This window comes from Octopus bimaculoides, chromosome 1 (assembly GCF_046866305.1).
Source record: "Octopus bimaculoides isolate indiv1 chromosome 1, ASM4686630v1, whole genome shotgun sequence".
Taxonomy (NCBI): Eukaryota; Metazoa; Mollusca; class Cephalopoda; order Octopoda; family Octopodidae; genus Octopus; species Octopus bimaculoides.
This window is the reverse complement of record NC_142928.1, coordinates 195073024-195099101: the sequence shown is the minus strand read 5'-3', so window position 1 is coordinate 195099101 and position 26078 is coordinate 195073024. Positions and strand designations below refer to the sequence as shown.

The window sequence follows — 26078 nt, the reverse complement described above, 5'->3', positions numbered from 1 at the left end:
TTCTCAGTCACAGTATATCTCCAGAGATCTTGGTCTTTCATCATTGCCTCTGTGAGGCCCAACCTTTGAAAGTTGTGCTTTACCACCTCATCCCATGTCTTCCTGGGTGTACCTCTACCCCGGATTCCTTCAACTCTTTGGGAGTGGCACTTCTTCACACATCTCTCCTCATCTATCCGCAGTACATGACCACGTGGCACGCAAATGTCTCTCTTGCATGCCACATCCAATGCTTCTTATATCCAATTTTTCTCTCAGGGCACTTACACTCTGTCGTGTGTGCACACTGACATCACACACCCAGCACATCATGCTAGCTTCATTTCTTTCGAGCCTGTGCATGTCTTCAGCAGTCATGGCCCATGTTTCACTGCCATGTAGCATTGCAGTTCACACACATGCATCATACAATCTACCTTTCACTCTGAGCAAGAGACCCTTTGTCACCAGTAGGGGTAGAAGCTGTCTGAACTTTGCCCAGGTTATTCTTATTCTAGCGGCAACACTCATTGAGCATCCACCCCAACTCCAGACTTGGTCACCTAGGTAGCAGAAGCTATCAACTACTTCTAGTTTCTCCCCCTGGCATATGATGGAGTCTGTTTTCTGAGCATCTGTGGTGTTTATTGCCCCTGTGCATCTGCTGCATACGAAAGCTATCTTACCGGTTAATCTTCCTTTGATGTTGCTGCACCTCTTGCGACATTGACTCTAAGGTCCTTTGATTCTAAACCTTGCTTCCACACCTTAAATTTCTTCTCCAGTTCTGGTAGTGATTCTGCTGTGAGGGCCAAGTCATCAGTATATATATATATATATATATATATATATATATAAAAGTTAGCTGAGTTTGAAGTTAAAATAACTGTCTAAGGGATAAAGCTATCCATTATACTACTAGTATATTACCTATATTTAAACATGGGCAAATAAGTTATGCTCATAAATTATAGGTAAAGACAAGGATAAAAAGGATTTTATTGGGAATCAAAATTTAAAGAAAACAGAAAATGAAAATAACATTGATTAACAACAATTTGCATCAATTATTGTTTGTTAATTATGTCGAAAAAGACTGTATCCCGTCTGACAGTTGTTTCTGCTGCAAATACTCTTTGGTATTACCATTATTATGCTAAAAATATATATCATTGTTGGTAATAAAATCGATTTGAATCATGGAGCTTCATCAGAGTGGAAAATAAATAAATAAATAAAAAGAAGAGACAAGAAAAGAAGAAGGAAAGGTTGAATATGGTAAGAATCAAGTCATGGGGAGATACACACGCATATCTCCCTAGGGAGATATTAATGGTAATACCATTAATAATAATAATGGTAATACCAAAGAATGTTGACAGCAGAAACAGCTGTTGGATGGGATGCAGTCTTTTTGTAAATAATAAATAAATAAATAATTGATGCAAATCAGTTGCTGCTCATCGATATTATATGCATTTTCTGTTTACCTTAAATATATATGTGTGTGTGTGTGTGTGTGTGTGTGTATATGTATATATATATGTACATATATATGTGCAAATATATGTATATATATGTACATATACATGCATATATATATATCATCATCATCGTTTAACGTCCGCTTTCCATGCTAGCATGGGTTGGACGATTTGACTGAGGACTGGTGAAACCGGATGGCAACACCAGGCTCCAGTCTAATTTGGCAGAGTTTCTACAGCTGGATGCCCTTCCTAACGCCAACCACTCAGAGAGTGTAGTGGGTGCTTTTACGTGTCACCCGCACGAAAACGGCCATGCTCGAAATGGTGTCTTTTATGTGCCACCCGCACAAGCCAGTCCAGGGGCACTGGCAACGATCTCGCTCGAAAATCCTACGGGAGCCAGTCAGGCGGTACTGGCAACGGCCACACTCAAAATGGTGCATCTCATGTGCCACCCGCACAAGAACCAGTCCAGGGGCACTGGCAACGATCTTACTTGGCTTGCCGGGTCTTCTCACGCACAGCACATTTCCAAAGGTCTCGGTCAGTAGTCATCGCCTCGGTGAGGCCCAATGTACGAAGGTCTTGCCTCACCACCTCAGCCCAGGTCTTCTTGGGCCTACCTCTTCCACGGGTTCCCTCAACTGTTAGGGTGTGGCACTTTTTCACGCAGCTATCCTCATCCATTCTCACCACATGTCCATACCAGCGCAATCGTCTCTCTTGCACACCACAACTGATGCTTCTAATGTTCAGCTTTTCTCTCAAGATACTTGTACATATATATGCACATATATATGTATATATATATGTACATATATATGTATATATATATGTACATATATATGTATATATATATGTACATATATATGCATATGTATATGTACATATATATGCATATGTATATGTACATATATATGCATATATATATGTACATATATATGCATATATATATGTACATATATATGCATATATATATGTACATATATATGCATATATATATATGTATATATATATATGTACATATATATGTGTATATGTATGTACATATATATGTGTATATATATATGCATGTATATGTATACATATATATACATAATACACATGTAAATTTACATACACACACACACACACTCATGCACACACTCCCATATAAGTAGATCTTAATGCATGTATTAGCATGGAATATTAATTACCGTGATTCGACTTAAGTGTCGTAGGATGGTCTCTGAATGCCTTTGTTGCATGTTATTAAGAATTGTTTATCTATGGCGGATACTTCTGTTAAGTAGCACTTGGTAAAGAGGCTTGGGCTATAATGAATTGTTGGAAAAGTGTTAACAAGAGGAATCTCTTTGTATTCATGCAAAGAGAGAAATACGAGACTAGCAGACAGACAAACAAATCCAAGAAATTTGAAGCAAAAAAGAATAGAAAAAAACAGGAACAGGATCTACCAAGCCCTGAGGACTACATATAACGCCAATGTTAGCTTTGGCATGGTTTCTATGGCTGGATGCCCTTTCTAATGGCAACCACATTACTGAACATCCTGGGTGCCTTTTTTTCCCTCCATGGTACCTGTACTAGTGGGGGCACCAAGTGACTTGCATGCAAATCAAGGAAAGGTAAAAGCCTCCTTGATTAAGTGAACTAATTGTAGAGAGAGCGGTGGCTTTATGCTGGGCTTTGTGGACTGAAGTATGATAGAGGGAGAGACACAAGTGTCTTACTGCAGAGGACAATGATGGTTCTGAAGAGATGCCGAAGTAAACTCTCAAGAATATAGAGTTCATTGGGGGCAGGTGAAGGAGGAGGGGACAGGCGAAATAACAGAAAAGACAGAATGCAGTATTATTTAATGTGTCAAAGGTGGCGAGCTGGCAGAAACATTAGCATGCTGGACGAAATGCTTAGCGGTATTTTGTCTGCTGCTACGTTCTGAGTTCAAACTCCGCTGAGGTCGCCTTTGCCTTTCATCCTTTTGGGGTCGATAAATTAAGTACCAGTTGCATACTGGGGTCGATCTAATCGACTGGCCCCCTCCTCCCCCAAAATTTTGGGCCTTGTGCCTAGAGTAGAAAAGATTGAAAACTATGAAGGTGGTGAGCTGGCAGAAACATTAGCACATCGGGAGAAATGCTTAGCGGTATTTCTAGGCCTTGTGCTTAGATTAGAAAAGATTATTCAATATGTCAGCTTATTGTTAGTGGCAGAGAGAGAGAGAGAGAGAGAGAGAGAGAGAGAGTAATCATCTTGTAACTGACTAATGGGAAGATAAACTGGGACTGTGATGGAGGAACAGGACAGTTTGGTGTGTGAAGTTCTATGAAGGATAATGATGAGGATGGGTGGTGGTGGTGATGATGATGCTGATGGTGATGATGATGGTTGTGGTGATGGTGGTGGTGATGATGATGATGGTGGTGGTGGTGGTGGTGGTGATGATGATGGTGGTGATGATGATGGTGGTGGTGATGGTGATGTGGATGATGATGGTGGTGATGGTGATGATGGTGCTGGTGGTGAGGATAATGATGGTGATGATGATGGTGGTGGTGATGGTGGTGGTGGTGATGATGGTGGTGATGATGATGGTGGTGGTGATGGTGGTGTGGATGATGATGGTGGTGATGGTGATGATGGTGCTGGTGGTGAGGATAATGATGGTGATGATGATGGTGGTGGTGATGGTGTTGGTGCTGGTGGTTATGGTGGTGATTGGTGATTGTGATTGTCACAGCAGTGGTTGTGGTGGTTATGCTGGTGGTGGTGATGATGATGATGGCAATGATATTGATGTTGTTTTCTTTTTATTTCAGAAACTCAAAAAAGATACAGCAATTTATACCCGACAAAATCCAGCTGCCACTCGACGAGGCTATGAATGCCCAGAAGAGAGAGATTATTACCCCTACTGGCATCCATCTCCTTGGATTGTAAGTATATTTCATTTAGTAGTACCTAACTCACCCTACTTTGTGGTACTTAGCCCATCTGCTATGTGGTACCTAACATACCCTAGTGTGGGATACCTCACTAGTACTGGTACCATGGCATGGAAAAAAAGGCACCCAGGATGTTCTATAAGGTGGTTGCCATTAGAAAGGGAATCCAGCCATAGAAACCATGCCAAAACGTTAGATATAGTCCTCGGGGCTTGGTAGATCCTGTTACACCAGCCAACCCATGCCGGCATAGAAGACAGATGTTAAATGATGATGATGATGACAATGATGATGATGATGATGATGATGATGATGATGATGATGATGATGATGATGATGATCGGGTTCAATGCCATTGAGTAGCACCTTGGACAAGTCTCTTTTAAAGCTCCAGACTGACCAAAGCCTTGCGAGTGGATTTGGTTGATAGAAACTGAAAGAAGCGGATTGTATTTATAGGTGCAGGAGTGGCTGTGTGGTAAGTAGCTTGCTTACCAACCACATGGTTCCGGGTTCAGCCCCACTGCGTGGCACCTTGGGCAAGTGTCTTCTACTGTAGCCTCAGGCTGACCAATGCCTTGTGAGTGGATTTGGTAGATGGAAACTGAAAGAACCCCGTCGTATATATGTATATATATATATGATTAATAAATTTAAAAAAGGATAAAAATCTTTTACAAGAATTTTATCAGGAAGCCAGTGTGTAAAAAAATTCATAAGGGAAATTTCTATTCCCAAGAATATAATTATTCGTTTATATTGTGGCATTATTCTGTAGTAATGCCCTTATATAAATATAAATGAATGTATATATATATATATATATATATATGTGTGTGTGTGTGTGTGTGTGTGTGTGTGTGTGTGTGTGTGTGTGTGTGTGTGTGTGTGTGTGTGTGTTGTGTGTCTGCGTTTGTCCTCCTAGCATTGCTTGACAACCGATGCTGGTGTGTTTATGTCCCTGTCACTTAGCGGTTCGGCAAAAGAGTCTGATCGAATAAGTACTAGGCTTACAAAGAATAAGTCCTGGGGTCAATTTGCTCAACTAAAGGCGGTGCTCCAGCGTGGCCACAGTCAAATGACTGAAACAAGTGAAAGAGTGTGTGTATTTGTGTTATATGCGAGTATCATTGTTATATGACTGATGCTGTTCATTTCTAATCGTCCATGAAAAAAAAAAATTCCAGGTTTTGGAAAAATGTTTGCTAGGTTTGGCAGCTGGTGAGGGTTGATGACAGAAAAGGCATCCAGCTGTAGAAAATCTGCTTCAACAGATTCTGTCTGACTCATGCAAACATAGAAATCATCATCATCATCGTTTACCACCCACCTTCCATGCTGGCATGGGTGGGATGGTTTGACAGGAGCCAGCCAGGTAGAAGCCTGCACCAGACTTCTGTGACTGTTTTTGCTGGATCTTTATGGCTGGATGCCCTTCCTAACACCAACCGCTCAGCAGAGTGGACTTAATGCTTTTTATGGCTGGGTGTCCTTCCAGATGCCCACCACTTTACAGCATGGATCGAGTGCTTTTAAGTGGCACCTTCACTGACAGGGTCACCAAGTACCTTGCAAGACAAAAATATCTTTTGAGAGGGGAGAGGGAATTGGATGAAGTGATCTTGTGTCGGATGATGAAAGGTTAGTGTGTGACAGACACAGAAATGGGTGTCTTGATGCAGCGGAGGTACAAGGTTACCTAGCTGGAGAGAGAGAGAGAGATTAGGAATGAGGACAGGAACAGGTGTGTTGCTGCAAAGGAGAATGTGGATGCTAAATAATGATGTAGCAGTCTCAAAACTGAATCATTAGATAGCCAAGTAGATAGCATGATGAGACTGCTGTTGTTTTACGTGATTACCTAATCAACCAACAAGTCAGTGTCACGCCATCGCATGATTCGACTTTCTGTAACTTTCTCGTTGAGTCCTCTATAATGATGGCTTTTGGCAGTAATCACAGATGATGAGGCAGCAGATTGTAGAATGTTGAGACAGCTGCTTGATGTCTCTATTCTCATTCACTACCAGCTTTTGGCAGACAGAAGGCACCGAATTTCTCACCATGAATACAACCTGATTGTTTTTCCAGTTGTGATAGGCCAGGTACACAGATCGATAAGTACTAGTTAGTCTGTTGTAGCTCCCAGTTGTATGTCTCTCCCAGTGTGTAATTGTTGCTATAAGTATTCATTAAAAGACCAACACAGAAAACACTACAAGCAGTAATTAAAGCTTCTGTTATTTGTTCGAGAATGTTATTAATCATTTTTACAACGCAGCCCAAGGAAGACATCAGTCATCAGCTGCAGACCCCAGCCTGTGACAATGATAATGATTATGTAACCTCCACACTATGTGGGCCCTAATATATTTCTTCTGTATGCTACATGATAAACCCTGCTGTGTGGTTCTTATAAGACTAAAACTATGTTCTCTCATCATCATCATCATTGTTTAACGTCCACTTTCCATGCTGGCATGGGTGGGACAGTTTGACAGGAGCCAGCCAGGCAGAAGCCTGCACCAGACTTCTGTGACTGTTTTGGCAGGATTTTTACAGCTAGATGCTCTTCCTAGCACCAACCATTCAGCAGGATGGACTTAGTGCTTTTTATGTGGCACAAGCACAGGCAAGGTCAGTTTTGGCAAGGTTTTTACAGCTGGATGCCCTTCCTAACACCAACCACTCAGCAGGGTAGACCAGCATGAAGAACAGATGTTAAATGATGATGTTGCAGGTTCGTAGGTGCTGGTGCCATGTAAAAAAGCACCCTTGCTGGTGCTGTGTAAAATCACTCAGTAAACTCTTTAAAGTAGTTGGCGTTAGGAAGGACATCCAGAAATGGAGCCTGAACATCCCCTCAGCTGCTCAGCTCCTGTCAAACCGTCCAACCCATGCCTGCATGGAAAGCATATGTTAGTTGATGATGATGATGATTATGACATATAGTTGGAGGGGGAACTTTGTAGGTGAAATCCCACAGTCATTCATGAGCAAAGGAGGTCTTTACCCATTACATTTATGTAACCGCATGTGAACCGTTGGCGATTTGTTTTCTGTCCCTCTTCCTTTTCTATTAGACTTTCCTCTGTTTCTGACAAAGAGCTTTGCTTGAAACGTAAAACCACCTTTCTTTCCTTCTCTGAGCGTCTGCTAATACTTTACATGTACCATGTCCTCGTGTTGTTTTTTGTATTTGTTCTTCATTTTTTGGGATTTACTATAGACATATATATATATATATATATATATATATATATATGAATAAGAGGAAAGACCACTAGGTGGACTCCTAATATGCTAAATGTAGACCCCATATGATTTGACCATTAAGAAAAACTGTTCTCAAGAAAATTTGTATCTTTTCATTTGTCATGCTCGCTTTACGTTTTTGCATTTGCCAAATTTTCCTGAGAACAATTTTTCTTAGTGGTCAGACCATATGGGGTCTACATTTAGCATATTAGGAGTCCACCTAGTGGTCATTCCTCTTATATGTATGTAACATAATTTTCTGAATCTTCAGATTTTTTTCAATAATCTAGGCCACTGGTTTTAATTGATATTAATCTAATTAATATCAGTTTTTACCCTTATTATTTAAATTTATATATGAGGTGGTGAAGCACGACCTCTGAACATTAGGCCTCCCTGGGGCAATGACTTCTGACCGAAACCTTTGGAAATATGTGTGAGAAGATCTGGCAAGCCAAGTGAGACCAAAATCCAAGGCCTCTGCCAGGGATGTAGCCAGCCCACTTATGCATACCTTCCCTTCATTGGACACTAAACTCTGCTTGTGAAGACCTGTTGAGGCAAGTGAAAGCGAAATCGTGATGGCACCTGTACCAGTGGAGCGTTAAGAGCACCATTCGAGCATGATCGTTACCAGCGTCACCTTCCTGGCACTTGTGCCGGTGGCACGTGAAAAGTCATTCAAGCGAGATTGTTGCCAGTGCCGCTGGACTGGCTCCTGTGCAGGTGGCATATAAAATACACCATTTTGAGCGTAGCCGTTGCCAGTACCGCCTGACTGGCCTTCGTGTCAGTGACACGTAAAAGCACCCACTACACTCTCAGAGTGGTTGGCATTAGGAAGGGCATCCAGCTATAAAAACTCTGCCAAATCAGATTGGAGCCTGATGTAGCCATCTGGTTCGCCAGTCCTCAGTCAAATTGTCCAACCCATGCTAGCATGGAAAGCAGACGTTAAACGATGATGATGATGGTGATGATGATGAGGATGATGATGATATATGTAGAAGGTTGAAAAGGAATACGCGAGTTGATATATATAAGGAAAAGAAGACAAGGTAGAAAATGCTAAAATAATTTTATCATGAAGAACATTTTAGTACCGGTTTCAGTGTTTGCGACTTTTTCAACTTAGAGAAAAACATGCAAAACAATTAATTTGTGGAAGGGATGGCCATAATTCACTTTACCCAGTTCTAATAATAATAAATACAAATTTCCAAATAAATTTTATTTAGTCATCATACAATTATAATTTCAAGACAAAAACAAGATAACACTTATATTGTATCTCAAAGTGTTGTCGTTCACACTCAATATACAACTGGTTTCTTCTCTGGATGGAATGGCAGATTTGCCGACACAAGTCCTTATCATTGCCCAAGGGCTACAAATTCTGCAATGACTCTTTCTCCTCAACTCAGGTATTGTCCAAACATCTTGTGAGTAGACGCATTCCTTCAGGATACCCCACATTGAGTAATCACAGGGACTCAGGTCCAGCAATCGTGGAGGCCAGTCAATGGTTTCTCTCCTGCCGATCCACATCTCAAAAGTGTCATCCAAGAAGTCGCATACATTTCTGCCATAATGTGGTGGAGCACCGTCCTGCATCCAGATGTCATTGTGTGTGTCAAGCTCAGGTATAGGATAAATAGAATTAGAGATTGACATTTTGTTTAGGAATGTTGCTTAAATATCTGTATTATAAGAAAAAACTACATGGTGCTTTTTAAAGGATTTTACAGTTTAGTAAGAGAAGGAAGAAGGACAACACTGTTGACCCTTTTGTAGGATTTCAGAGAAAAGTGGGGGGGAAAGGGAAAAGAGGCTATATTTTAAGGGTTATCATTATCATCATCATCATCGTTTAACGTCTGCTTTCCATGCTGGCATGGACAGTTTGACTGAGGGCTGGCAAGCCAGATGGCTGCACCAGGCTCCAATCTGATCTGGCAGAGTTTCTACAGCTGGATGCCCTTCCTAACGCCAACTATTCCAAGAGTGTAGTGGGTGCTTTTATGTGCCACTGGCATGAGGGCCAATCAGGTGGTACTGGCATATTCATTCTAAAACTTGATTCAAATGTTTGCAATGAAGTGGACCCTGCTACAGTCCTCCGAAGATCTGAAGGAAGTGTTAATGTAAATAGGGTAAAAACCCTCCTCTTCCCACTTCATTTATGAAAGACCATGGAATTGCATGTCAAAAGTTCCCCCTTGAGGGGGGAACTTTCAGCCAAGGTTGTTTTGTGGAAGACCAGTGGTCATCCATGCATTCCTGTCTTCCCTCTCCACACCAAGGGAAAGACAAAGGGGCCGATACAGCTTGGCACCAGTGGCGTTGCAACTCATTTGTACAGTTCAGTGAACTGAGCAATGTGAAATAAAGTGTCTTGCTCAAGAACACAACACACAGCCCAGTCTGGGAATTGAATTCACAACTTCACAATTGTGAGCCTAATGCACTAACCACTGAGCTATGTACCTTGACAAAACCAAACAAAGGCAGTCTATTTCAATAGAAATATTGTAAGAAAAGGGATGCTGTACAGTGAGTCTGAACTGAGATACATATAATTATGAAATGTAGGCAAAGCGGCTGAGTTCCTTTCGAGCATTGGGACTCACGAAAGCAAAGTGGGTGAGTTCCTTTCAAGTGTTGGGCCTCACGGAAGCAAGTGGTTGAGTTCCTTTTGAGCATTGGGCCTCATGGAAGCAAAGTGGCTGAGTTCCTTTTTGAGTTCCTTTGGCATTATTTCATGCTTCAGAAGAAGACCCATCAAACTGAGAAAAATCGCAGTCATGGCAGATGCTGGTGTCGCGCAATTGGCACCTGTGCACCAGTACAAGTGCCAATTGAATTAAACGTAAATGCACCCTGGTGTTATGCAAATTGGCACCTGTGCTGGTGGCACGTAAACACATCCAAGTGTCACACAAATTGGTGCCTGTGCCGGTGGCATGTAAACGCACCCTGGTGTCACACAAATGGCACCTGTGCTGGTGGCACGTTAAAGCACCTATTGCACTCTTGAGTGGTTGGTGCTTGGAAGAGTATCCAGCTGTAGAAAACCATGCCAAATCAGACTGGAGTCTTGTGCAGCCTTCCAGCGTGCCAGCCAGTCAAACTGTCCAACTGATGCTAACAATGATGTTAAATGATGATGATGCACTTTTGACCATAAAGCTATGCTTCTCTGCCATCCCAATGATATATTTTGATCTCATTATTTACCTTTTTTCTTTCACCAGGACATTGCCGTAATGACAAACAATGTTAGTCGGTGCAGTTACTACACACAAAACAGTCAGAATGTGAAGTCTAAATGGAGCTGTAAGGTACCTTTTAATGTCTTGCAACAGAAGAACTTTGTTATCCCAAATAATAAAGAAGAATGTGAGGTCAGTGTTTGAAATATTGCTTTTTGTATTTTTGAAATATATAAAGAAATTATTATAAATTCTTAGTATATGAAACAATGTTTATTTCAATATAACTGTCACTCCATCGGTTACGATGAAGTACATTCCAGTTGACCTGATCAGTGGAACAGCCTGTTCGCGAGACTAACGTGCAAGTGGCTGAGCACTCCACAGACATGTGTACTCTTAATGTAGTTCTCAGGGAGATTCAGCGTGACACAAAGTATGACAAGGCTGACCCTTTGAAATATATGTATTACCATTCAAATGTGGTCGATGCCCGCCCCCTTGCCTCGACTGGCTCCTGTGCCGGTGGCACGTAAAAAGCACCCACTACACTCTCGGAGTGGCTGGCATTAAGAAGCGTATCTAGCTGTAGAAACACTGCCAGATTGGATTGGAGACTGGTGCAGCTTCCTGGCTTCCCAGACTCCAGTTAAACTGTCCAACCCATGCCAGCATGGAAAATGAACGTTAAACGATGATGATGATGAATATGACTCATCTTTGCCAGCTAAGTGGGCTGGAAGAACAGGAAATAAAGTGTCTTGCTCAAGGACACGATGTGCCACTGAAAATTGAACTCCTGGCCTTATGATCATGAGCTGACTACACTAACCACTGAGCCGTGCACCTTATTTTAGAATACGAGCAACTCAATATATCTTGTTCTGTTTTCTTCTTTTTCCAACCTTTCTGTTACTTTCAGTCATTGGACTTGCAGCCATGCAGGGCTCACCTTCTTTCTGGTCTTAGTTATTCATAATGACCCCAGAACTTACTTTTATCTGGTACTTATTTGATCCTTTTAATTCCAACCCACTTGAAACCTCTCCCAGTTCTATGATACGAACTCCTATTTCAACTTCTTCTATCCCTCAAATCCCCTCACAAGGACGCGGTCAGCCTCGGGACTACAATAAAAGTCACATTTGCCCAAGATGTCGGCTGTGCAGTGGAACTGAACCCCAAATCACTTGGCTGGGAAGCAAGCTTTTCAACCACACTGCCATGCTTGTGCCTATATATATATGTGTGTGCGAGGGTACACATATAGGGGTTGGACAAAATAATGGAAACACCTTAAAACTTCAAACAAATTCATTTTAATATGGGGTAGGACCGCCTTTGGCAGTAATTACAGCTTGAATTCTACGAGGTATGGACTCGTACAAAGTTTGAATTGTTTCCAAAGGAATTTTTGTCCATTCTTCAGCTAAAACAGTCTCCAGTTCTTGTAGTGATGATGGTAGAAGATATCAACTCCTTACTTGTTTTCATAAAATGCACCATAAATGTTCAATAATATTGAGATCTGGGGACTGTGGTGGCCACATAAGATGTTCAACTTCACTAGAATGTTTCTCGTGCCATTCAGTAACAACTTTAACTGTGTGAATTGGTACATTATCATCCTGAAAGTTCTGCAACCATAGGATGAATTTGATCAGATAAAATGCTTAAATAGTCTTGACTATTAATTCTGCCATGAAGGGAAACCACTGGGCTGGCAGATTTCCAAGATATAGACCCCCCACCAAATCATCACAGATTCTCCTCCATGTTTAACAGTCGAAAGAAGGCAATCTGGGTCAAATGCTTCTTTTGGCTGTCTCCACATGTATACTCGGCTGGTGGTCAGAAATAAGGTAAAGGATGACTCGTCTGAGAAAATAACATTCTTCCACTGCTTTAGGGACCAATTCCACCCTAAAATGCTTTATGACATTACTTCTGACATAACATTCTGAGTTCAAATGCCACTGGGGGGTGACTTAACCTTTCATCCTTCCGGGGTCATTACAATAAGTACCAGTTGAGCACTGGGAGGGTTGATGTAATTGCTGGCTTTGTGTCAAAATTTGAAAGCAAGATTTTTACATTTGTCACCAATGAGTGAAGCAGTAGGGATGTTAATAATATGGTTGACCATTCTGTTTTTTCAAAGTAGCAGGGTTGATATGATTAACTTAAAATCCCTTAAAAGTGGTGCTCTAGTATGGCTGCTGTCTAATGCCTAAAAACCAAGAATGAGAATATTAAAGAATAAAAGAATATATTTATCTTTAACAGAAACTAAAATCCAAGACAAACGAAAAGATTGGTGTGTGGACAGAATATCCAGCCCATGCTGTAGCTGCCCCTATATGTAGAGAGGCTCAGTTTAGCTGGGATAATTATTTAGGCAATGGTCTTAATGGTAAATCCAATGTCTTCAACTGGACCATTCCTGAGACCCCTGGTGAACACTGTATTCTAAGAATAAGGTCAGTTTCTTTTCAGTTTTTTTTGTTGTTATTTTTTAAATATTTTTGTTCATGTGATGTTAGTCTATTAACTATACATCGTTTATACTTATATTTAACTATAAGTATAAGAAACTAATGAAGGAACTGCGATGTGGTAGCTCAACCTGCTAGAAATAGCAGCAAAAAATTTCCTCAAATCACAGCCTACCATTTCAATAAAAGAAGGCCATATATAACATATGATGACGATATATATCTCTATACCATACCATATTAAGATGTAAAAAGTAAGTTAATCTCATTATAGAATTTCTGTCTGTATAATTGAGTATTATACAGCAATAACTTTTGTTTTGGATTTGGTTTGCAAGATTCTTTATGTGAGTTCGTGTGTTGAAGCATATTCTGTTGTGTCTGGGGAGAGTCATTCTCTTTTAATGCCTTATAATTTAACACACTCACCGGTAAAATTTCCACTCATTTACTTATTTAAAAAAAAAAATTTTCGTTGTGTCTTGCAACCTTTTCAATTGTTGTTGAGTCTGTCTGTTATCCAAGCAACTTGGATAATTGACATAGTCAACAACAATTGAAAAGGTTGCCAGACGCAATGAAAATTTTAGAAAAATTAAGTAAATGAGTGGAAATTTTACTGGTAAGTTTTTTAAATTATAAGGCATTAAAAGAGAATGACTCTCCCCAGACACAACGGAATAATAACTCTTTTGTGAGAAAGGCATTTTGATCGTAACCAATGAAGAATCATATCATCATCATCATCGTTTAACGTCTGCTTTCCATGCTGGCATGGGTTGGACGATTTGACTGAGGTCTTGAGAGCCAGGAGGCTGCACCAGTCTCCAATCTGATCTGGCAAAGTTTCTACAGCTGGATGCCCTTCCTAATACCAACCACTCTGAGAGTGTAGTGGGTACTTTTACGTGCCACCGGCACAAGGCCAGTCAGGCGGTACTGGCATTGGCCACGCTCAAATGGTGCTTTTTATGTGCCACTGGCACAGGAGCCAGTCTGGTGGCACTGGCAATGACCATGCTCGAACGGTGTTTTTTTTATGTGCCACTGACACGGGAGCCAGTCAGCGGCCCTGGCAACAATCACACTCGAATGGTGCTTCTAATGTTCCACTGGCACAGGTGCCAATCAGGCAGTACTGTCATCGGCCACAACAGCAATTTCACTTGCCTCAACAGGTCTCCGCAAGCATAGTTTATTGTCCAATGATTGAAGGGTCCTCTTAAATGGACTGGTTATACAGCACTGGCATAAGAACATATATGTTAATGTTGAATTATGTATCATCATCATCATTTAATGTCCATCTTCCATGTGTGGACAGTTTTATTGGATCTGATGGATCAAAAGACTGCATCATGCTTCACTAACCGTCTTGGCCTGGTTTCAACTGTGGATTACCCTTTCTAATGCCAACTATTTTACAGCATGTACAGGATGCATTTTGTGTGGCACCAAAAATAGTTAGGATTTGTCTTAAAAATGTTGAAGTATCTCTGCAAAACGGTATCTCTCTCTCTACAACCATCTTATGATAAATGTCGTGGTCAAATTGAGAAGTCCACTTCCTAACCATGTAGTTTTAGGTTTAATTCCAGTTGAGGAATTGAGGCAAGTGTCTTCTACTATAGCTTCAGGACAACAGAAATCTTGCTAGTTGATTTGATAGATAGAAACTGAAAGAAGCCTGCCATGTGTGTGTGTGTGTGTGTGTGTGTGTGTGTGTGTGTGTGTGTGTGTGTTTGTGTTTGTGTGTGTGTTTATTTATGTGCACCTCTCCAAAAGTCCCTGAGCTATAAAGTGGTACCATTGTTGTTATTTCTCCTGTCAACAAATCATCTGTAGGCTTTTGTGTTTTGTGTCTTTGAAGACCTCATCATCATCATTTAATGTCTGTTTTCCGTGCTTGCATGGATGGGATGGTTTGACATAACTGGTAAGCTAAGGAGATGCACCAATTTCCAATCTGATATGGCATGGTTTCTACGGCTGGATGCCCTTCCTAACACCAATCACTCCAAGAGTGTAGTGAGTGCTTTTCACGTGCCACTGGCACAGGTGCCAGTTCTGTGACACCAGTATCAACCACGACTACAATCTCACTTGGCTTGACAGGTCTCCTGAAGCACGATATATTGCCAAAGCTTCACTCCCCTGTCACTGCCTCCATGAGGCTCAATGTTCGAAGACATGAATTGGAAGATTTTTTTTTACATAGAAAATACATAAATGTTAGTGACAGGAAAGTCATCCAGGTGTAAAACATTATGTTGGTAATACTTTCATCCAACCCATGCTAGCATGGAAAACAGACATAAAAACAAATTAATTTTTAAGACTAACAGTTTTCTTATTCATTTGTCTCTAGGTACAACATTTCGACAACAGACTATGATTGGTGGGCAGATCACACTTTAAATCCAGACAAAAAAGGGGAGCCTTCAAAAGTCAATCTTTCAAAAGAGTACTCTCTTAATGGTAAAGCTGTAGAACGAGGGTATGTCTTTAAACAAAATCCAGTTGTGAAAATCTTTGAAGGTCTCAATTTTGATTTGAGATTGGCCATTGATACATCCCAGTTTGGTCGGGTATTTCAAGACAGGTAAAAACATTTTAACTATTTCTTTCATTCTCAGTACAATGTTTGATTCCTTTCAGTTTTTGTCCATATCTTCAGGGTATTTTCTTTTAATTTTGGTATAATGCCTTAATTTTAATTATATTGTTAATCTATCTTTTGTATGTTTATATTCTGAACATAATTGTTTTTGTCTCAATCTAAGAGTTCTGAGAAGTCCATGACATTCGAGATGTGAAATGTTGTCTACTAACTGTTTGTCTGATTTTTGAAGAATGGTACATCAGTTCACTTCCAATCTTTCTATTTTCTTCATTATTTTCCTGAGGAGGAATTTCATTGTCATTTGGAAGAAATTATTCTTCCTCATCTATTTTCGTTGGTTTATGCTAAATTTTCTTTTTCTGTGACATTTTTACCTTCATATTTTCATTTAACATTTGAGAATTTTCCTCTGCAATTATTATTTTTTTCTCATCACATGATGAAGATGTGGTACCACATGTAGGTACTGTTAGGTGTTTGCTCTTTTATTTGTGATACTTTACCTAAAGACAATTCCTTTTGGTTTCACAACAGGTTTAGATGGTGGGGCTCTGCAAACTGAGGTTTCTCGTTTCTTTTGTTGTTGTTCTTCGTTATTTTATTCTTCCTGTTCCTTCTGACTCTCAGTTCTAAGATGTGTTTTGGTCTGACAAACATGGTACCTAGGCTTTCTCTCTTGTATCATTAGTCTTAGACGAGTCTTCAACGAGGCATAGTTCTTGTATATCTCTGTGGCTAAAAACAGGTAATCTTTTGTTAATCCTGCATTGACCACTTCCCCATATTGCAACACAAAAGTCACTGTTAGCCATGGGTCTATGTTGTGCCCAATATCTCTTATTAAGACCCTTGTATTTCTTTGACTTTAAACCTATGTACCAGGGTACAAACATATAGTCAGGGGTATGTCTGACAGTTTCAGTCTGTGGTTTGGTCAGGTTTTCAATTCTAATTGTACAGAAGATGATACCATAGCTTTTACCTTTTGCAAGTGAAGCAGCTTCTCCTGATATATTCTGTAGAACCTGTTGTGCTACTTGATTTAAGAGGAAATTTTATCCACTTCTGTCTTTTCATAAGCAGGGATATATATAAATTTTTTCTTTGCTCTGTCCTGGATTAGCTCCTATATCAAATAAATGCTGTTAAATATGCAAAATTCTCTCACCTACATATCTTTTGACTATGATATATCTAACAATTCAAGCTGTTCATTTTGTATTGAAAGAAAATCTGTCTTCATTTAACTACAACATGAATGGATTGCAGTTTTTACAACAGCATAAGAGTTGCTAACGCTATTGTCAATAATGTTACTGCTTTTTGTTACTTGTTAATTTTCTTCTTTTGCTTTTACATTCAGTTGTGTTTTGATTTTGTACTGTTTTAGCCATTGTTGTGTTTTGCCGCCTGATAGCCATGTTTGGTAGCCATTTCGAATGTGATCATCTAATGTGTGTAAATAAAATTTTAAATGTTTGTGAAACAAATCTTTTTTTTTTTTGTTGTCTTCCCCCCTGGTTATTGGGGGCAGCTCTTTCTTAGGCAATTACAATTCTTTTAAAAAAAAACTACAAAGAAAAATTCATTTGATAGTTCTTGAATAAAATGTCTTGAAGGGAGAAGCAAAAATAATGAGAGTTAATATAATAAATAATAGAAAAAATAAATCCAGGAATATTATCTGGCTTAATGCACCATACTCAAATAGTTACCTATACTCAATAGTTACCAGTATTCCTCAAAAATTATTTGCAGTACTAGATAAACATTTCCCACCTTCAAGTAAATATGAGAAATTATTTAATTGCCATAGTATAGAATTTTCTTATTCAACCACCAGATATTTGGCTGAGATTATAGCAGCACATAGCAAATGGTGAGTTAGGGAATGTCTTAACTCAAAATCTGTATACAAGGGTAACATTGTTAGTGTGAATTGTGAAATTAATTCTGATGATAGTTTTCCTGGACTAGATTTTGATTCTTTAAGTAAAAGTAACCCCAACTCTGATAATACTGTTAAGTTAACACCTAGTTTTAATAATAATAATAATAATAATAATAATAATAATAATAATAATAATAATAATAATAATAATAATAATTATAATCATAATAATAATAATCCTGCCGTAACACCTAATTCTGAGAGGAGGACTAGTAGAAATTCTTTTAACCATGAATGCCAAATATAAGTGAATAAATGCCTGTGTAATTGTAAAAACAACATTTTCTGTCCTTTAGAAAACCTATGTTAAGGGAAAATATAGTGTATCAGTGTAAGGTAATAACAGGGGATCATAAGTATTAATACATAGGTTCATCTGCTGCAATTTGAAAATCTAGATTTCGTAATCAATCACATTCATTTGAGTATAGAAGAAAAGGTAATTCTTCAAATCTTAATAAATGCATTTGAGATTTAAAAGATAAGTATGATTTTGCTTAACTAATACTCTGTTATTGGTTAAGCACCATCGTATGATATTGGCAATTCTACATGTGATCTTTGCATTGAAGAAATGTATTATATAATTATTTCTAAATTAATATTATTAAATTTGAATGGGAATTTTACAGTGGAATAATGTCACAAATTTCAAAAGCCATTTTAATATTTTAATTCTTAATTATAATTGCTTTTCATGTATTGTATAATAAGAATAATTTTTCTAAAAATGTTTAGTATATTTAATAGCTGACTGTCAGGACTTAGAATTTCTGTTTCCAATTGTCATAATGTAGAGTTTATATATTTATTTTTTATTCTTTCGTTATCCATTGAAGTCATCAAAACTTGAGTGCGAAAATAGCTTTTCTTAGATTATGTTTCTTCTTAACGTTCTTTTTGTATGTGTTTGTGTACTGGAAATATATCCTTAGTTCACTTGAATTTAATTAATTTGAATTTAATTAATTTTGGATTACCCTGAAAATGTTGTTTTAACATGTATTTTTGGCTATATTAATTTGAATGACATTTTCTCTATCCAAATATGTTGATAAAACAGAAACACTCATTGGATTTGCATGGTAAATTTAACAATTAAAGATGTGATTTTCTCTATCCGTATTTTAGTTATATGAGAGGAGAAGCTTCTTTCAGTTTTCAGCTGCCAAATCCACTCACAAGCTTTGGTTGGCCTGGGGCAATAATGAAGATAAATTCCCAAGGTGCTGTGCAGTGGGACTGAACCTAAAACTAAATGATTGTAAAGTGAACTTCTTAACCACACAGCTATGCTTGTACCAATGAGTTCATATTTGTTTTTCTTTTACAATATAGAGATATAGTAATTTTAACACAGCTAACCCTCTTTAGGTGTTATAATTGAATCTATAACCATTAACTCTTTAGCATTGTCAAATGTAACACTTATTTATTCAGATTGTTTTGAATTAATCATGCTTTAGTTTGTAACTTTGAGATTTTGATGATGTGATTGCTGATTTTTAGAATGAAATTGTTGGGTAGGTGTAATAAGATGGATCTGACTAGTTTGAACATAAAACAGAATATTTGGGCAAGATATAGCTGGTTTAATTGCTAAGGGATTACAGTACATGATGAGTGTAAAGTGAACTTCTTATCCACACAGCTATGTTGTGGAAGGAACCCATGGATGAAAGAAACCCAGGAAGACATGCGACGAGGTGGTGAAGCATGACCTTTGATCACTGGGCCTCACAGAGGCAATGATGAAAGACTGAGATCTCTGGAGATATGCTGTGATTGAGAAGACCCTGTACGAAAAGTGAGATCACAGCCATAGCCTACACCAGTGTCGCATAACCAGCCCACTTAAAAAGTACCTTTGAATCGTCGGGTGACATGCTGTGCTTAAGGAGACCTATTGAGTCAAGTAAAATCAAAATCAAAATCAAAAATAATATCACAGTCAAATGGAAATTGTAGTTGTGGCCAATGCCAGTGCCACCTGACTGGCTCTCATGCTAGTGGCACACAATAAGCACCATTCATGCATGCATCATTGCCAGTGCCGCCTGACTGGCCGCCCGTGCTGGGAACATGTAAAAAGCATCATCCGAATGTGGCTGATGCCAGTGCTGCCTGACTGGCTCCCGTGATGGTGGCACGTAAAAAGCACCCACTACATTCTCGGAGTGGTTGGTGTAAGGAAGGGCATCCAGCTGTAGAAACATTGCCAGATCAGATTAGAGCCTGGTGTGGTCTCCTGGCTTGCCAGTCTTCAGTCAGACCGTCCAACCCATACCAGCATGGAAAACGGATGTTAAACAATGATGATGATGTGAGTACAGTGTATGGGACAACTTAAAGATAAAGTCTCTATTCACTTTAAGGAGACAATCTTATTCTTCATTCTTCTTAGTCTCGAACTCCTTCAATTTAAAACACAGAAAGGTTCTAATGCATGGTGTTCAAGAGTTTCTTAATCTCTGATGGCCCTCCCTGGAGATGCCAAAAGCATAACGTAACTCAAAATGTATCCCAACAATTGACCTTTCCCTTTGGGGCCAGAAAATATTCTGGCACTGGTTGAATGGAAAATATTCCACAGAAAAATATACATTTATGCCTGCAATGGCAGACAAATAGGTGCAGGAGTGGCTGTGTGGTAAGTAGCTTGCTCACCAACCACATGGTTATATAGTCCTACTACGTGGCACCTTGGGCAAGTGTCATCTACTATAGCCTCGGGCCGACCAAAGCCCTGTGAGTGGATTTGGTAGACGGAAACTGAAAGAAGCCCGTCGTGTATATGTATATATATATATGTGTGTGTTGGTGTGTCTGTGTTTGTCCCCCCAACAGCGCCTGACAACTGATGCTGGTGTGTTTACGTCCCCGTAACTTAGCGGTTCGTCAAAAGAAACCAATAGAATAAGTACTAGGCTTACAAAGAATAAGTCCTGGGGTCGATTTGCTTGACTAAAGGCGTTGCTCCAGCATGGCCGCAGTCAAATGACAAACAAGTAAAAGAGTAAAAGAGAGAGAGTAATGGCACTGTTGTTACACACGTACACACACATCCCTAAATGGCCAAGTGACTGTATAGATTCATTTACTATTTCTAGCAAGTTACTGGACCACATAGAAGCGCTCATGTTACATAGTGATGTCAGTGCTGTAACCAATAAAGCACAGACCCAAGTGTGTTTGGAGACTCTGGACATAAAAATAATACCTTTTTCTTTTAGAATGGTAAATAAAGTACACTTTTCCGACCAGGTGTTCTTTAACTTGTCACAATAAATATTTATCTCTAAGAATGTGATGATTGACTGCGATGAAATATAATATGGTAATTATTCCAAAGAAAGATTGGTAACAGGTTGTTTAACATTGAAGATAAAAGAAAGAATGAAAGAAAGAAAACCAAACCCAAAAATCAATGTTGTTCCACTTTTATCTTTTGTCTTTTATACTTGTGTCAGTCATTAGTCTGAAGGATTTTAGTCAAATGAATCAACTTCACTACTTATTTTTATTTCAGCCTGGTACTTATTTTATCAGTCTCTTATGTTGGATTGCTAAGTTACCGGGACATAAACACATCAACAGCAGAGGTGAGGGGAAAAACACAGACACACACACACGTACACACATTCAACAGGCTTCTTTCAGTTTCCATCTACCAAGTCCACTAACAAGGCTTTGGTCAGCTTGAGGCTGTAGTAGAAGACACTTGCCCAAGGTGCCATGCAGTGGGATTGATCCTGGAACCATGTGGTCAAGAAGCAAACTTCTTCCCACACAGTCATGCCTGCATCTGTTTTATTCTTTTTTCATTGCAGACATGGCTGTGTGGTTAACAAGTCTGCTTCATAATCACACAGTTTTTCAGTTCAATTCTAATACACAGCACTTTGGACAAGTGCATTCTATTGTAGCCGCAAAATGACTAATGCATTGGGAGTGAATTTGTTTGATGAAAATTGTGTGAAAGCCCATTGCACGCACGCCCACACGCACACGCGCGCACACACACACACACGCACATGAATGTATGTATGTGTGTTTTTGTGTTTGCCTTTGTCTCACCGCTTTACAACCGGTGTTGCTTTGTTTACATCCTCCCTTCCCATAACTTAACAGTTCAGCAAGTGAGACTAATAGAATTAGCACCAGGCTTAGAATTAATAAAATCAATGGTGTGTGTCACTTTGTTTGATTATCCCTACAAGGTAGTGTTACAAAATGACTGTAGTCCAGTGGCTGAAACAAGTTAATTAGTTGCTGTTATTTATGATTTATCTACTTCAAGTTCAACCATTAAAAACGAATTGTATTGTTTGTGTTTCCTAGGTCTCACACTTTCTCGATCAAGAAACGTCCCCAAGATTTGAAAGATGCTGTCATCCACAATCTGAATGTAAGAGGAAAGAGAGGAAATATTGTTCAAGTTTATCCAGCTGTGGAATACGACTTTGTACCAAACTTGTTGAACATAGCAACTGGAGACTATATCCACTTTCAGTATGTAAATCATTTTGTTATACGAATGTGGGTTGCTTCCCAACCATGTGGTATTCAGTTCTGTTCCACCATGTAGCAACTTGGGTAAATATTTTTCTGCCATAGACCCAAATGAACCAAAGTCTTGTGAATGGGTTTGCTAGATGGGAACTGAAATACACTCTGTACATTCTGTGATTAATGACTGAGCAGAGATGAAAGAGAGAAAAGAGTGTTCTTTAGTCACATCTTGTTGAAGGTATGATAATATCCAGTACACACAGTTAGGTGGTTAGTGTTGGAGCAAGATATTGTCATCATCATCATCATTGAAGTAAAGATTGTTTTCCAACATAACATGGCAGTCCTGGTTTAGGATGAATGTTACTGTAATTTAGCCCCAGGACACAACGTCTCCAGTTGACTATACAACATGATCTGTATCCTTATATTTTTGAACAAAGGAATCTAGCACCCCCACTCAGCTCAAAACAATATCTGTGTATCATGATTTTCGGGTTATTTCCCTTCATCAGCACAGAATAATTGTTTGGCTAGAGGTGGCACTGCCAAATTCCAGTTCGAAATATATAGTTTTCAAAGTGACAACAAGTCACTGATCTATAATTTAAAAAATTACTATTTGTAAATCTCACAACGCAGGATGTTTGAAAATATAAGGACACAAGCCGTGTCGTATGGCCAGCAGGAGACGATGTCTCCTGGGGCTAAATTACAGCAACATTCGTCCTAAACCAGGACTGCTATGTCATGCCGGCAAATAATCTTTATTCCAAAGTACTGTTGCTGAATATCTCTCGTTGTGAGATTTACAAATAGAAATTTTCTGATTATCATCATTGTTTAATATCCATTTTCCATGCTGTCATGAGTTGGATGGTACAACAGAAGCCAGTGAACCAGAAGACTGCATCAAGCTCCAAAACCAGCCTTTTTACATAGTGTACTGGGTGTTTTTTATTTTTCATTGGCACCAGTGAATTCACCAAGTAACTTGCAAGACAAGACCCCTGTCTCACAATTTTATGCTAAAATAATGACTATCATTAATTAAGAATAGTACTGAAAGTACTTTTGTGATGTTAATGATTTATTAATTAATATTAAGCACCATTCATGCATGGGTCATTGCCAGTGCTGCCTGACTGGCTCCCTGTGCCGGTGACATGTAAAAAGTACCATCCAAATGTGGCTGATGCCAGTGCCGCCTGACTGACTCCTGTGCCGTGGCATGTTAAAAGCACCATCTGAACACGGTCAATACCAGCCCCCCCCCCCCCCCCCCCCCGACTGGCTCCTGTGCCGGTAGCATGTAAAAAGCACCAACCGAACATGTGGATGATGCCAGTACCCCCTGACTGGCTCTTGTGCTGGTGGCACGTAAAAAGCACCCACTACACTCTCAGAGTGTTTGGCATTAGGAATGCCATCCAGCCATAGAAACCTTGCCAGTTCATATTGGAGCCTGGTGCAGTCTTCTGGCTTGCCAGTCCTCAGTGAAACCGTCCAACCCATGACAGCATGGAAAACGGACATTAAACGACAAGGATGATGATTATGGAAGGTCATAAGTCAGTGAGCTGGTAGAATCATTAGCAACCTGGGCAAAATGCTTAGCAGACTTTTGTCTGTGTTTGCATTCTGAGTTCAAATTCCACCAAGGTCAACTTTGCCGTTCATCTTTTCAGGATTAATGAAATAAGTACTGAGATGGGGGTGAGTAGTATTGGTGGGGGTGACTTTATGCTGGATGATGAGAAGTTAAGGTATGATAGGGGGACAGTAAGTAGTCGTTTCTGTGGGGAAAGATGCATAGTTACCCTGGTTGCAAAAGAGGGGTGGTGGTGGTGGTGGTGAAGATGGCCACCCTCAATTTATAGGAAGATGAATAAAAAAGAAATAGTAAGGGTGGGTAAGTTTGTGGAAGTGTAAGAGGGTGGGTAGAGAGAAATGTAGTGGTGAACACAATGGGGACAAGGGGGTCGTTTGGGAATATCAGTTGGAAGGGAAAGTGGAGGAAGTATGAGTGGCTGTGTGAGGTAATAAATGGAAACACAGATGATATGAAGTGAATGGGGGTGGTGTGTGTGAGAGATGCACAGTGCTAGGGGAGAAGTCAGAGGTAAAGAGGGGTGGAAATGGTGTGAAATGGACAGTGGCAATGAGGGACAAAGGGCTGCTATTGGCAACATGAATGCCTGCACAGAGGAAAGGGAAGTGAAGAACCTTGTCACAAAATAAAGTATTTGAGCAAAACATTGTTTTTTGACACATCTATGAGAGTAGAATGTCTAAGAACTCATTTGAACTGTGATGACGGCCAACCATTGTTAATATAGAAAGTGCGAGTAACATGATGACAGTATTGGTTTCAAATTATGGAAACCGATAGGAGGGGGGGGAAGGCAGGGGGTAAATTGATTTAATCGACCCCAATGCTTAATGGTACTTATTTTATTGACCCCAGAAGGAGGAAAAGCAAAGTCTACCCCAACATCATTTGAACTCAGAAGAATGTGAAGTTGGAAGAAATGTTGCTAAGCATTTTGTCCAGCAGACTAATGATTCCACCAGCTCACTGACTTATAAGCTTCCTTGACAGTGGTTTCTAATTTTGACACAAGGCCAGCAATTCTGGGGTACGGCGGCGCTAGTCAATTACATCACCCTCAGTGCACTACAGCTACTTATTTTATTGATACTCATCATGGAGTAGATGACTCAACAGGATCTGATGAACTAGAGAATTGCATTGAACTCCAATGTCTTCTTTGGCATGGTTGCAATGGCTGGATGCCCTTCCTGATGCCAACCACTTTACAGAGTGAACTGGGTGCTTTTTTTTATGTGGAATCTGGCTTTATAGTAACTTGTAAAACAAGGTCCCTCAATTGAGTGTGTGGGGTCGGATGTTGTAGTATTGGAAAAGGGCCTTCAGGAGCGGGAGCATGAAAGAGGAACAGGAACTGGCATCTTGCTGTAGTGGGGACACATGACTACCACAGCAGGAAAGGGAGAAAATAGAGTGGTGACAAGGTATCTGGGTGTGCCCTCAAGGTACAAGAAGGAGGATAAAGGGGCAAAGGATCTGAAAGGATGGTGTGTAAGTGTTTGAGGGTGTAGAAGGAGAGTGACGGTTAAAGATCGCATAGAGGTGAGTGCAGTGGTGAATCTCAGTATGGGGGAAGATGCAGGGACAATGGAAGAAAGAGGTGATAGTTAGGGGTACATAAAATGGAATGGTGGAGAGCAACAGTTTAACCCTTTTAGCATTCCAGATTATTCTGTCAAATGTAATGCCTATTTTTCACATTGTTTTAAATTTATCATTTGTTTTCTTGTAGCTTCAAGATTTTTTGATGATGTGATTGTGTATTTTTAGAAGGACATTCTCGGGTTCAAAAATGGCTGGTTAGCACATCAAAACAGGTAGATCTCCAAACTACAGTGGGAAAGGCAAGTCATTGGATTTGGTTGAAAAGAGACGATGAGCAATGGCTAGAAGCATACTGAGCTTTATTTGATAACCAGTTGATCTAGCAAGCGGGGTCTCATATCAGTGAGGGGGGCTGGGGCACATTGATGATGAGAGGTAGGCCCCAAAATGGCATGC

General features: G+C 39.7%; 1 protein-coding gene across 1 annotated transcript in view; it reads left to right on the top strand.

The window, feature by feature from the left end:
* Positions 1–26078, top strand: part of LOC106877668 (protein DD3-3) — a 115310-nt gene that overhangs the window by 76558 nt on the left and 12674 nt on the right. The window contains exons 6-10 of the mRNA XM_014926617.3: positions 4289–4405; positions 10927–11076; positions 13171–13364; positions 15748–15981; positions 22295–22465. Of these exons, the coding sequence (XP_014782103.1) occupies positions 4289–4405; positions 10927–11076; positions 13171–13364; positions 15748–15981; positions 22295–22465 (866 nt within the window). The remainder of the gene's footprint in view (positions 1–4288; positions 4406–10926; positions 11077–13170; positions 13365–15747; positions 15982–22294; positions 22466–26078) is intronic.